The sequence below is a fragment of the Lotus japonicus genome, chromosome 4 (genome assembly GCF_012489685.1).
Source record: "Lotus japonicus ecotype B-129 chromosome 4, LjGifu_v1.2".
In the NCBI taxonomy this organism is placed as follows: Eukaryota; Viridiplantae; Streptophyta; class Magnoliopsida; order Fabales; family Fabaceae; genus Lotus; species Lotus japonicus.
This window is the reverse complement of record NC_080044.1, coordinates 80,866,071-80,879,454: the sequence shown is the minus strand read 5'-3', so window position 1 is coordinate 80,879,454 and position 13,384 is coordinate 80,866,071. Positions and strand designations below refer to the sequence as shown.

General features: G+C 34.7%; 3 protein-coding genes across 3 annotated transcripts; 1 reads left to right on the top strand and 2 right to left on the bottom strand.

The window, feature by feature from the left end:
* Positions 1 to 476: 476 nt before the first annotated feature.
* Positions 477 to 2,412, bottom strand: LOC130715170 (putative RING-H2 finger protein ATL21A). The gene is made up of 2 exons (XM_057565240.1): positions 1,427 to 2,412; positions 477 to 1,076 (listed from the first exon to the last, which is right to left on the bottom strand). The coding sequence occupies exons 1-2, from the start codon at positions 2,394 to 2,396 to the stop codon at positions 613 to 615; spliced, it is 1,434 nt and encodes a 477-aa protein (XP_057421223.1). The 5' UTR covers positions 2,397 to 2,412; the 3' UTR covers positions 477 to 612.
* A 5,581-nt stretch (positions 2,413 to 7,993) lies between these two features.
* Positions 7,994 to 8,807, bottom strand: LOC130713742 (uncharacterized). The gene has a single exon (XM_057563537.1). It carries the CDS (start codon positions 8,588 to 8,590, stop codon positions 8,180 to 8,182), a length of 411 nt encoding a protein of 136 aa, XP_057419520.1. The 5' UTR covers positions 8,591 to 8,807; the 3' UTR covers positions 7,994 to 8,179.
* Positions 8,808 to 10,695: 1,888 nt separating this feature from the next.
* LOC130715817 (uncharacterized) lies at positions 10,696 to 12,557 on the top strand. The gene is made up of 3 exons (XM_057565941.1): positions 10,696 to 10,885; positions 11,591 to 11,742; positions 12,314 to 12,557. The coding sequence occupies exons 1-3, from the start codon at positions 10,816 to 10,818 to the stop codon at positions 12,329 to 12,331; spliced, it is 240 nt and encodes a 79-aa protein (XP_057421924.1). The 5' UTR covers positions 10,696 to 10,815; the 3' UTR covers positions 12,332 to 12,557.
* The last annotated feature ends 827 nt before the right edge of the window (positions 12,558 to 13,384 follow it).

Sequence of the window (13,384 nt, the reverse complement as noted above, 5' to 3'; positions counted from 1 at the left end):
ATCAACTTATACTTTTCTCAAAATCTCTTAAAAAAATTATAGTTAAAAATCAATATTTTTAATCTAAATAAACGCACTTAAAATGGCTTAAATAGATAATTAGGTTTCTACTTTTTTCAATAGCATACTGAAACAACTAAAACAATATATAAGTGATTATTTTAAAGAAATAAGTGATTATTTCATGAAGTAAGCAATAACAAACGGTTTCTATGCAAAATGTTCAATTGAGTTCAATTTGTTTTCCTCAATCAAATATTAAACATGTAGGGTTATATATGTAATTAAAATCATGATTCTGTTCTATTGACTTGGAGTTACCAAACACAACACATAGAACATTATTGTCCTGTTTCATCTTGTTCTGTCTCATTCTGTTCTGTTCTGTCCTGTTCCGTTCCGTTGCCAAACGCTACCTTATAGACTTGTTAATGTATGCTAATTAATGATTAGAGTAGTTTGTTCAATCATAGACATTTCCTTCTGAATGTGTTTGCTTTTATTTTATTCAACAACTGTACTGAAATTCCGTAAAATTTGTACATAAATGAATCATACTCACTCACTTCTATAGTAGTTTAATCTGTATAGAACACTAATAAAGAGTAACAGTTACATTGACAATTGTTGAGAAGTTTGAGATAAAGGCAAAGACGGAGCAAATGAAGGGGATCTCTCTGGTAAATTCCTACACAAGGGGCACGTAGCATTCATCTTCAACCATCCATCAATGCAATTGGCATGAAAATAGTGATTGCACTCCGGGATGGTCCTCAACGTCTCCATGGGCTGGTATTCACTGAGACAAATGGAGCAAGTGTTGTCATTGGGCCTGGGCAATCTTCCACTTTCACCAAGCTGGGTTTTAGGGTATCTCTCAATAGCAGCCCCATCAAGGCCCATAGTTACAACCAAAGGATGTGGTATAATTAGGGTAGACAATTCAGTACCCGTTTGGCGCGGTTGAGGACCTGAGTTCTTCTTACAACAGAAAATCCATGCAAGCCCAATGAGACCTAGGAGTCCAGGTATTCCCAGGCCCATACCCATAGCATACTTAGTTTTACTTGAAAAACCTACATGGTGAAATTAAGATTCATGGGGTTATCATGTAGATTCTGAAGTCATGTTCAAATTCTAATATTGGAAAATTAATATGAATGAAACCCAATTTCAATATAGTAACTAAAATATCTAGGGAAATTACTTAATTCTTATAAAAATGACCAGAGATAGTATTATACATCAAACTCTAAAGAAACATGCACTATGTAAACTTAGTCATGAATCATGATTTCTATTGATTTAACTAATTCATAGAATTAAGCATTTCTGTATATGTACACACAGTTAGGTTAGGTAAAAGGAGAAAAACAAGTTTGAATGAAACTACAGAAACAAAAAAACAAGTCAAAACTCAACATACCTTGACTTTGGGAAGGAAGACCGTCACAAGAAACACGAACATCATGTTCATCACGGAAGCCACACCGTCCTCCACGCGCTTCACAGCTCCTGCAATCAGGATTATCCCACTGCAACGGAATATCAGAGTTATAATCCGTCCAGAACAGCCACGGCATATTATCCACCGGAATCTTCGCCGTCGTAATCAAGTCACACGACGACACCCACGCCGTCGGAAACGGAGGATCCGTCATCATCGCCACCACCGAATAGTTACCGTTTCCGTCGCTGCTGTTGTAAACAGAGCTTGAATTCAAGCATGTGATAGGGTCAACGAAAGGTGAAGAGGTTATATTGGAAGGACAGTTGAAGAATGAGAAATCAACAAGAGTGTAGTAATCGCTTATTCTGAAAGGTGAGCCCTCAAGATTCAATCCACGGTCACGCATGATTCGTTGAGGGAGGCAGTTATCAGGGTCGTTAATCCAAATCCTCTGTTCAACGAGCGAGATGAGTTTGACGACGAAGTCTCCAGATTCTGGGAGAGTAATCAACGGTTGGGATTGGCTCCTGGTGTTGGTACATGATAGCTCGAACCCTGGGGAACCGCAGCGAAGGCTTTGGTTGGAGTTTCGCAACGAAAACGGGAACTGAATGGGGAGTCCAACGGGTTCGCAGGACGTGGTTTTACAGAGTGGCTCTGTTTCTGAAGTTGCAGAGAGAATTAGGATGGTGAAGGTGAATAGCGAGAAGAAAGAGGGTAGAGTGGTCATTTTTCGGTGGTTTAGAGGGTGAGAATATTGGTTGGTGTGGTGTGGTGAGGTGAGGTGATGGATAGAGAGGTTTATGTGGTGGTAGGTAGCTGTCAATGGTGGTGGCCTGGCTTTCCCATGGGGATGGGAGGGAGAGGAAGCAAAAGTTTCAACTGTGCTGTTCAAATTCAAAGTACACTTCATATATACAAACAAACAAGTGGAAAGAGACACCATTGATGGAACTATATTGTGACTAGTTCTAGAAATTAATTTTTTTAATTGGTTAAAGAAGTTTTTGATTCCCTTAAAATTTATAATGTTTGGCCATAGTCATATTCAAAGTTTCTTGAGTTGTAGTCAATAGAAAATATAAAAACATAGTATTTGTTTTTTGTATGTTGTTTTATGGTGAACCAACAAATTTTGGTCCAGTTGTTCACCAATGACATTATTGTAATGTACAATTAAGATATGTTAAACAACCCACATTCTTCCTAGGACTTTCACTACTCACGCCCAAAACCTTCTCCTTGAAGGTTGCCCTTCTCCCATTTTGGTGCGCTTCTCCATTTGCAAGACCTATTAGCTCTCGACTCTCAACGATTGTTCACCATTATGCATACAAGAATCTCTACGGCCTTAATAAAATAAAATAATAATATTCATATTAAATTTAATCAATACTACTAAATTTCATCCTTTAGTGGTTGGGGGTTCGAATTCCAACTCTTGCGAATAGAAAAACCTCTTTGGCCAGCCCCCTACTGCTTAGTGCGCTGACCGTGGGGCGAGGGATTAGTCTCTCGGCTGTCAGCTATGGAGATACCTTGGTCAATAAAAAAAAGAGATAATAAGTGCTGATAAAAATAAAATGTGTTAAGCTAGATGGGTCGAGCCATCATGACCTGTGTAAAAAGTTGATGACCCAAAACATAAAAATAAGGCTAAAATACTCTTTTGGTCCTTGAAATTGTAAAGGGAGTCAAACTTAATCTCTCTAAAATTTTTGCATCAAATTGGGTCCCTAAATTATTTTTTTAATCTAATTAAGTCCTTCGGCTCAATTTTGACCGGTCAACGGTCCAGTGGCAAGCCTAGTCAGCCGAGGATGACCACATGGACTTTTTCACATCAATTTTAGTCCCTTGAAAAATATTTTAATCAATTTTAGTCCTTGTTTTTCCACCTTCATCTTCTTTCTCTTCCACCTTCTTCCCCTTCCTCCATAACTCAAACCCTTAAACCCAAAAATTCAAAACCCTAAAAAAACTATATGTTCATCATATTCACCTTGTTCTTCCAAAACCTAGAAAATCAGAGGCAACAAAAAAACATTTTTCAAGGTGGAAGAACAAGAACTAAAATTGATTAAAACATTTTTCAAGGGACTAAAATTGATGTGAAAAAGTCCACGCGGTTATCCTCAACTGACTAGGCTTGCCACTGGACCGTTGACCGGTCAAAATTGAGTAAAAGGACTTAATTTGATTAAAAAAATATTCTAGGGATCCAATTTAATGTGAAAATTTTTCAGGAACTCAATTTGATTCCCTTTACAATTTTAAGGACCAAAAGGTTATTTAAGCCTAAAAATAACTGCCAAAAGAACGGGATGAAATGACTTTTAACAAGCCATGAAAGGTCTTTGCAATGGAATCACAGGTGAGAGAACTATGTCATTCAATTTTTATCTTTATTTATTTTTTATCCTTTCAAACACATTTTGGATGACTAGAATCTAGCTAGTTGGATTTTCTTGTTTTGGATTGTACATGGTGGGATCAAATCGGATCAGGGTGGTACTTTTGTTTGCTCTGTCTCTTCATAAAGCTGGAACTATGACATGCATTAATATATGGATTTCCACTGCTGCAAGTACAATTATATTGTGATGGTGTTGCTGCCTTTGTCTGTTTCCTCAATTAGATTGAGTGTGTGTTTGGAAAACCCATTCAGGATTCACATTTGGCTCCGATCCACGTTTACAGAAGCAAGAAATAGTTGCTTTTGAATTTCTTGATCCACGTTTGACCTCTCCAGATTTGAAATCAAACACACACCGAGTCTCTGTGGATGTCAAAATAGCTTGTTTTCTGGTGGAGGTTGTGATACTGCTACTTGGTGAACCAAAGGCGCTGATCCATCCATGGCAGATATATTGGGAACTTGATTTGGGGCTCTCGCTTAAGGGTCAGCTGATATAAGATGCTGCTTTGGATTGCTTCCTTTGAGGTTGTTGGCACAAAGATGCTTGGTAGGAAGCACTTTAGTGTTGAGGTCTTTTTAGGCTCTCTGAGGAACAGTTGCGTGGGGTTACTCAGATCTTCGTAAGACTTGTTATTTGCAATTAATAGTTTTAAAGATTAGTGGTTTTGTGACTGTCTTTGTTGGCTTATAGCCTTTTGCTACTCTTTCTTGTATTTGGGTAAGCACCCTGGTGCTTGATTTCAATACATCTTGGCTTGTAATGTAATCAATGAGTTGACACCAATTTCACTACTCCATCAAGAGAAAGAATGAATTGAAGAGAGAGGTGAAAAATATTTAATGAGTGATGTAGTGGAATAACATAAATAGATATGTGAAAAGAAAGTATCTAGAAATGAGATTGAGGATAAAACGAATACAAATGTATCAAAACTCTATGTTCATTGCTATCATGCAATTGGTAGTAATAATATTCACAAATCACAAACTCCCACAACTTGACTAGACTAGAGTGTTCTGCACTTCTGCTTTCATATTTTGACGCTCCTCTGTCTGATTGGCTGGGGTGCTTCATGAACATCAATATAATATATATCATGAAAAAGAATCTCTCCTATATGAACTTTTTTTACAGGGGAATAATTTGTAACTAGCTAGAAAGTGAAGGTGAAGCTTTGTAATTCATCCTAATGAAGCTACAAATTGTTTGAGCAAGCAGACACGACACAAACCCGATTCAATGGCATGGCCACAAGCTCACGAGCAACATCTTTGAATTCAAGAACCCCACCATTGCATTTTGCTAGAAATCGAGCAGCTTCTTCCTTTGTCATCCTCACCTTCACTCTAAAACCCTCATTTTCTCTGAGTTCATTACCAACACAACTTTTTTCATTAATTCCTTTTTCATTGTGATCTTCTCCCAAAATTGTTGGTTCTGAATCCACAAATCGCACTCTTTTCTTCACCACCGCCTTTCTGGACGTTTGCTTTTTGGATTTGGTTAACTCATCTCTGTATACAGCTTCTGTCTCTTGGAGTGGTGCTACTTTTGATTTTTTGTGTGATGCTTTCCCATTAAAGCATGCAAACACAATGTGAGTCATTATTGTTACTGTAGTACCCTTTAAAATATATGAAGACTTCTTATGAATGAATTTCGTTCACCTTAAATTTGGCTAGTAATCAAACACACCTTCCTGGCTAAACTAGAAAGAATTGTGAGTTTTATGAAGGAAGGAAACAACAAGGGAGAATTTGAATACTTGGAACTGGAAGGAGTGGTGAGCGTTGAGGAACCATGGAGCATTTAAGAGTGCATTTATAGTGATTTGGTTGTTAAGTGTCAATCGGGGCACACAAAGAACTTACAATAAACAAAGATGTTGATTAATTTACCAAGATTTTTTTGTTAGTCAGGTCAATGAAACTGTTGGTCAAGATTCAAGTGATTGACTGTTCAAGTTTAATGGTCCTTTGTGTACACCCTTTTTTTAGAAACTGGAAATGCTTACAGTTATTCATAAAGACTATTTAGTCACTGCTGAAGGATCCATACCTTGTTGGTTGAGGGGTTTATTTGTCATCTCCTCAACGTGAATATATAACACCTGGGGCTGCTTCTGGAGTCTTGAATTGCCAGTTCAAGAAAGTGACCTGTGTCCATAAGACCATTCATCAGAAAGTATACGAACAATGAGGTGGAGAAATAAAATTATTTAAATATGAATGATTGATTTAAAGAATTATTAAGGGTAAGATTGTATAACTGATTTCGATACCTTTGTGTTATTCTATATACTAACACATAACTATGCTTTTGAGATGTTAAAAAATAACTATGCTTTTGAGGCTATGTAGTTTCAAGGAAAAACTTTCATATGACAATTTTTACAGTTGCTAGATTATAGCAATCTGTTTAGTTTCGTTGACTCTGGTTTAAATTTGACTAAATTTGGTGTATATAAGAGATGCATGGGTACAGGTGCAAGTCTAGCACAAAACATAGATAGAATTAGAGTTTATGTAGACATTTACTCAAATTTCTATGCAACAAGAACTATACTTATACTTGAACTCTATGATTGTTATTCTTTTTTTCATTCCTCTATGGTGAAAACTTTTTTATGTTGAGATTGAGCTTGTTTTCTTATGGTATATACATCATATGATCATCTAGCTAGTTAGTTCATTTAATGAATTTGACCCTAAAAAAAAGTGTATGGATAATTAATTATTGAAAATTCAACATTAATAAATATTCATTTTAGTGATGATTTCAATATTGTAATGAGTAACACCTATTTTGAATTTTGTGTATATTGTGGCGTTCACAAAATGCCAATAAAATTTAAGTCTATTACCATCATTTGATGAATTTTGTGGCATTTAAAAGATGCCAGCAATTGCGGAATTAATTTAGAACATACAAAACTGACATTTAAAAAAAATGCCACAAATTAAGTTGTGGCACCTGTGATAGATAGACAGGTAAATGTAAATAAAAAGACTATGAACATTTGTAAGGAATAAAAAAGCAAAAGAGTGAGAGCAAACAATGGAAGGAAGAGGAAGTGGAGACTAGCATTTTCTTTTTGAAAGTAAGTGGAGACTAGCATTGGATTCACCTAAATGTTAAGTGATTTTCTTTTGACAAATTTTTTAAAAGGTTTAATATATCATATAAATTATCATTTTTTATTAATTTTTTAATTTTTTCAAAACCAAATTCATACTTTTTATTTGACATTTTCTCTTGCAACGAATAAGAATACAATAATATAACAAATAAAAAAATCATACAAAATAAATAAAAACGATGGACAATGGAAACTTGAAGGCAATGAATGAAACAATGAGAGATTTTTCAATACTTTGATATCAAGTATCTCCTTTGATAATTCATTCCAAGATAGAAACAATGAATTTTTTCTTTTTTTTAGACAAGAAATAAGGAGTGAAGAGCAAACTTGTAAAATATTATAGATATATAAGTTGTAAAAACTAACGGTTATGGATAACCACAAATTAATTTTTCAATTTTGAGAATATAAAAATAATGGATATTTTACTTGTTTATATTTTGAAAATGTAAATTTGTTAGGACAAGACACCTATACTAATAACTGACAAAGTTACACTTCTCATGTTACACTTCTCAGTTCCCTCATTGTAATTAATATAATCTAATTTTTATTGTTCTATTACCTCTCTCAAGTTTCAGTAGTATATATTATAGAGTTTAATTTTGATGCACCGACGGTGTAAAGTTTTTTTACACCGTCAACCAATCAGATTTTAAGGATGTGACATGTCAATTAAATAAATTAAATGAAAAGAGAGATTTTCTCACATCCTTAAAATCTGATTGGTTGACGGTGTAAAAAAACTTTACACCGTCGGTGCATCAAACTTTTTCTCTATATTATATAGGTGTTAATTATTTTTTTGGGCCTAAGGCAATGACCTAATTGGCCTTGCATATATATGCACGACCATGGTGCTGAGGAACTCTAAGATTTGATAGAAAAATGACATAAATGATATTTAGATAATGTGATTAAAATAAAATAAAAAGATAAAAATAAAAGTAGGTGAAAATAAAATAAAATAGATTTTATAAAGACACGAATTTGAATGTATAAAATATCATGATATTGCTAATAATATTGTCCTCTTGATTGGCTGGGTTGCTCCATGGACATCAATATCATGAAAAAAAATTCCTAAAAATTAAATTTCTTTTTACAGAGAAAAATAATAGAAAGTGGAGGTGAAGCTTTGTAATCACAATGAAATTACAAATTGTCTCAGCAAGTAGACACAACGCTAACTCGATTCAATGGCATAGCCCCAAGCTCACGAGCAACATCCTTGAAATCAAGAATCCCACCATTGCATCTTGCTAGAAACTGAGCAGCTTCTTCCTTTGTCATTCTCAACTTCACTCTAAACCCAGCGTTTTCTCTGAATTCATCATTTTTACCATCACAACTTTTTTCAACACTGCTCTTTTCATTACAATCTTCTCCTAAAATAGTAGGTTCTGAATCCGCAAACCGCACTCTTTTCTTCACCACTGCCTTTCTGAGCGTTTGCTTTTTGGATTCCGTTAACTCATCTCTGTATACAACAGCTTCTGTCTCTTTGAGTGGCGCTACTCTAGCTGCTTTTTTGTGTGACGCTTTTCCATTAAGGCATGCAAAAACACTTTGAATCATTCTTGTATATATATTCGGATATCTGGCGGCACTAATGTGAAGTATGAATGAATGGAACTCTTTTGATAAATTAAAATTTACTTACTTTAAATTATCTCGACCAGTATTCAAACACAGCCTGGTAATAAACTAGGAAGAGTTGTGGGGGTTTTATGAAGGAAAGAAGGGAGAATTTGAATACTGGAGAGGAGTGGTGAGTGTTGAGGTATTATGGGAGAGTTTAAGAATGGATTTATAGTGATTTGGTTGAGAAGAAGCGTTAAGTGTCAATCGCGGCACACACAAAATTTAATAAAGAATGATGGTGATTAATTTACCAAGAAATTTTTGTTAGTCGGGTCTATGAATTGAAGCTGGTGGGTCAAGATTCAAGTGATTGACTGTCACAACCTTTGCTTAGAAACTACGTACTGTTCATTCCAAAATACTAATTTGCACCTTGTTGAAGGTTCAGTGCCCTTGTGGGTTGAAGGGTGTATTTGTCATCTCTTGAACGTGAACGTAACACCTGGGCTGCTTCTGGAGTCTGGCCAGTTCAAGATAGTGACATGTCTAGTAAACTACTATATATATGATTAGAATGTTAATACGTATATAAGTATATTGAGTCGTAGATTATATTATTGGAAATTTGATTAACAAATAATGAGTCGTGGATCGAGAAATAAAACGCGGTTTGCATAGAAATCAGAATTTTCTCTAATGTAATGTTGGACTCAGTCCATATATATGATTATGCTTCCCAACCACGGTTAGCTTCGTTACCTACAGTAACTGACTATCTGGGTTTAGTTTCACGACAATATATTTGTTATAACATGTTCAGATTACAAATTGACTAGGTTTCAAAAAAATAAAAAATTACAAATTGACTAGTTACACGAGTTTATTTATGATAATTATAGAAGAAATATCACCATAATCACTTGCACAAGTATTTGAGAGAGTTTATATAAATAGTTCATAACTTATAAATTATAATTACTGTGTTTTGAACTTATTTTCTTACATTATTCAAGTTAGTTTATATGCCTACTTATACACCTATAACTTGTTTTATTGTATATGTAAAAAGTTATTTTAATTAAGTGGTCAGAAAAGTAATGCGCCACGATTCTCATTGCCACATGGCCCGGAGTGATCCAACCTAGCCCGTCACGAATACAAAAGTTGGGTTGACTAGGGCTTGCAGGTAATCGAATTTGTTTCTTTCTCATTTGATGAGTTCGGTTTGGTTCTTGGGTTTGGAAAACCTAAACCGAACGAGACCCGATAACTTAGTTTTTTTTTACCTAAAGACTAATCATCTAAGACATTCACACACCCACATATTCGGAGCCCTAGCTACCACATTCGATCCAACCCTAAGTCCTTTTTAAACCACATGACAACCACCTCCATTCTCGTTATTGTCCGCCATTATCACCTCCTCTCGTTGTGTCCTTCCTTCGATTGAGCCAGTGCTTGAAGAACAACCTCCTCCTTCTAATCAAGCCACCGCTTGAAGAACCCGCCTCCTCTCTGTTTGAGCTTTTGCTGCCTTGGTCCCTATTTAAACCACCGTTCAAACTTTGAAGAACCCGCTGCCTCCCTTTGGTTCAATGTTTTTTTTTTAATTTTTAACAATTTTTAGATATTAAAAAAAATTCAATTATTATCTAAATAGTAATTCGACTATCCGACAAAAACCAACCCGAATATTGTCGTTGGATTCGTGTTCAATAAAAAAAAATATGAAATCCAAATTGAACCAACCCGATCCTCTTTAATTTAATTGGTTCGAATTTTACTTGTATCAGGAACCGATCAAAACCAACCCGTATGTACCCCTACCTGGGGAATGGGTAGCTCACACAGTTGAGTTAAGCGTGATTGTAGATCAAAGATCAATGTTCAAATCATAAGAATAAATAATTTATACTAATTTACTAACAACAAACATATTTGCCTATAAGAAAAAAAATGTACCACTACCTAATGCAATAAATAATTTGGCCCTAATGCCCATGATGCCGAGGGATTGGGAAACTTAATTGAGAGTCCACATAAGAAATTGGGCTTTACGTGGGTCCAAGACGTAATGAACGATCAACGGTGGACATGGTTCACATGTGTGGCGTGAATGTGATACACAGCGTTGTGTCATGCGTGAGAGAGTTGTTTGATTTTGAAATCGGAGACGGAGACGAAGACGAAGACGAAGACTATCAGCGTCAGCGTCAGAGATGGGTGGAGCTCACGCTTTGAAGAGAATACCTCGCATCAAGTTTCCTAACAGACATTCCAAATCCTCTGGTTCCTACTTTTTTCCTCTTTCCCTCTCCAATTTCCATTTATTTTTCAGTCTAATTTCCTTTTTTCTTGGAGAAAATTCGTATTTCATTCATATCCTTGTAGTTTCCCTTCAATCAATGATTTGAGCCTAATCTTACCCCAATTTGTATGATATATAGCGATGCAGTTTTGTTATATGCTGATTCTGTACAAAAGCATGGTAGTATTATGTTTATTCAGGAAACCCTTGAAGAAGATTCATGTTAATAATCCCAAATTTTAGGACCAATCAATGATCAGTGGCAGTGAAAGTGTATTGCTGCACAAGACAAAATCCATAGTCTTACATGTAAAAATTATTCCTATCATGAGATTTTAGTTTCATAGGAAAAACTGGTTGATAAAAAAGGTTAAATTTTATGGAGGATTAGTATGTTATATTTAATTTTTTTTATAGTTGGGTCTCTGTTTAATCTAGATTTACCTTTTGATTATGTTGCAATTCTGGTTGATAATAGTATCAAATGAATTTACTGAAATTTTGGCTGTTTTTAGAGTCTAATAGGAGGGGTTGATTCACTTAGTTAACTAAGTTTGGTAGCTGTTGTTGTTATTGTTGTGGTTGATACTATCAAATTAAAGTTAGATCATTGAGATGAGTGACTGAGTTTTTGCTTAATTATTTCCGGGTCAATATTTCAATTCTATTTAAAAATTTCATTGTAGGTTCTGCATCTGAGGCTCCAGCTTTGTCTTCAGCAAGTGATGCTAGTTCATCATTCTTTTCAAGTTCAAAGGCTTCAACAACACTCGGAGGGAAGGCCTCTCTTCAGCCCAAACGAACTCCCGTGTCTAATGAGGAGATTGAGGCAGTTCTGGTATGTGAGATCTCCTTGTTACTGCTAGGTCATTCACATTTGCTGGTCACACCTGTTACTTTTTCTCATAACAGAATACATTTATGGACTAACAAAGGGTTAGGATCTTGCTTACCTTGCTAATTGCATGAGCTACTATATAAGTGTGCTACTAGTTAGGCTTCTAGTGAACTTCATCCAGGCAGGGATTAAACTAGAAAGAATAGGTAAATGAGCAAAAAGTTAACACTTATTATACAAAATCCACAATGGCTAATTGGAAGAGACAATATAAGAATTTTGGGAAGGGGGTGGAATAGAACATTTGAATTCTCACGGGGAAAGAACTATTCTTCCTTCAGGAGTATAGTGTATTTATCAGGCTGTTTTCATGTTTCGTGTTTCTTTTCTCTTGTTTGCTTATTATTTGCAAATAAAAATTATGGTGGATTTCGTAAAGCTTGGTATTTGCTTAATTCATACTGGCGCCATTTATAATAACTTGGAATCAATTCATATTGCATCACAAACTTGATTTGGTTGTCTTTTGTTCTGTTTCTGTTTCTAACTGAAATTTCTGGACTTTTGGCAGTTGGGTGGCTGCTTCTAGTCATGACTCGGACTGTGTTCTGAAAAATGAACTGTATTTTTAACTCTCTACAGCTGTGATTCATCAAAGTTCACCTACAATGGTGGCTTTTTCTTTTTCTTGCTTGAGTGCTATGTTAAAGCAGTTCTCTGATACAAATCACCATCGTTAATAATGGAATACAGACAGGATTGAATTTGTTTTTTTGGTCCAAGGACAGGATTGAATTTGAAAAGCATTTTATCAATGCTATTACTTCTTCAACTAACCAATTTACCTTGACAGAAGGCACTCGAGTTAAGCTTAACAGCAGAACACAGCTAATTAGTAACCCTCCCTCCCCAAAGAAAAGGGATTTAAGGTGTCTATCCCGAATCAAATGTTGTAATCCTCCCTTACAGATGATAGAAAAGTATGAGATTTTTTTTCAAAATAAAGTAAAAACATGAAAAGTTTAATGTTGCAGTTTGTAGATTAAACAAACACCTTGCTAGTCGCTATCATCTCAATTATGATTAATCGAGCTGGCATATCTTAATTCGCATATTTGAGAATAAAATACTATCTTAGTTCTTAAACATTGCTATTATTTATACGTAACTATCAATTTTTTAAAACTTAATAATATTAACGAGAATATAGAAATTTGAGTAAAATGACTCAAGAAACAAATTAGCCCTTATCAAAGACCATTTGATTATGTTAGCTAAAATATATGAACCTCCACGCGAATTTTTTTTAAGCTAAACTTTTGATTTAAACACATGCTTTATTTTATTTTATTTTTGAAATTAATGCTTTATAGGTCTTATTAATAGTATTTTATTGTTTAAAAGTATTTATCATATTCTATTTCACATTCTTAATTATTTTTTAAAATATTAAAAAAAAATTGATTGTCCATGTGATAACTAACTTTTTTTATACAATGTGATAACTACCTAACTTGTTAGTAAATATTTTATTTTTATTTTCTCTCCAGTTTGCATTTGACATATATTTTTTTCATTCTCAAAAGAACACAACAACATAGTCCAGAAGTGAACTATATGTGCATAGAAGAAAACATATAAA

Excerpts from the sequence above, each read along its gene's own strand:
- LOC130715170 (XM_057565240.1), bottom strand. The coding sequence starts at position 2,396 with ATGGTGTCTCTTTCCACTTGTTTGTTTGTATATATGAAGTGTACTTTG. Across the intron at positions 1,077-1,426 it reads TCTTCCTTCCCAAAGTCAAG|GTTTTTCAAGTAAAACTAAG; the intron begins GTATGTTGAGTT and ends TTCACCATGTAG.
- LOC130713742 (XM_057563537.1), bottom strand. The coding sequence starts at position 8,590 with ATGATTCAAAGTGTTTTTGCATGCCTTAATGGAAAAGCGTCACACAAA.
- LOC130715817 (XM_057565941.1), top strand. The coding sequence starts at position 10,816 with ATGGGTGGAGCTCACGCTTTGAAGAGAATACCTCGCATCAAGTTTCCT. Across the intron at positions 10,886-11,590 it reads CAGACATTCCAAATCCTCTG|GTTCTGCATCTGAGGCTCCA; the intron begins GTTCCTACTTTT and ends ATTTCATTGTAG.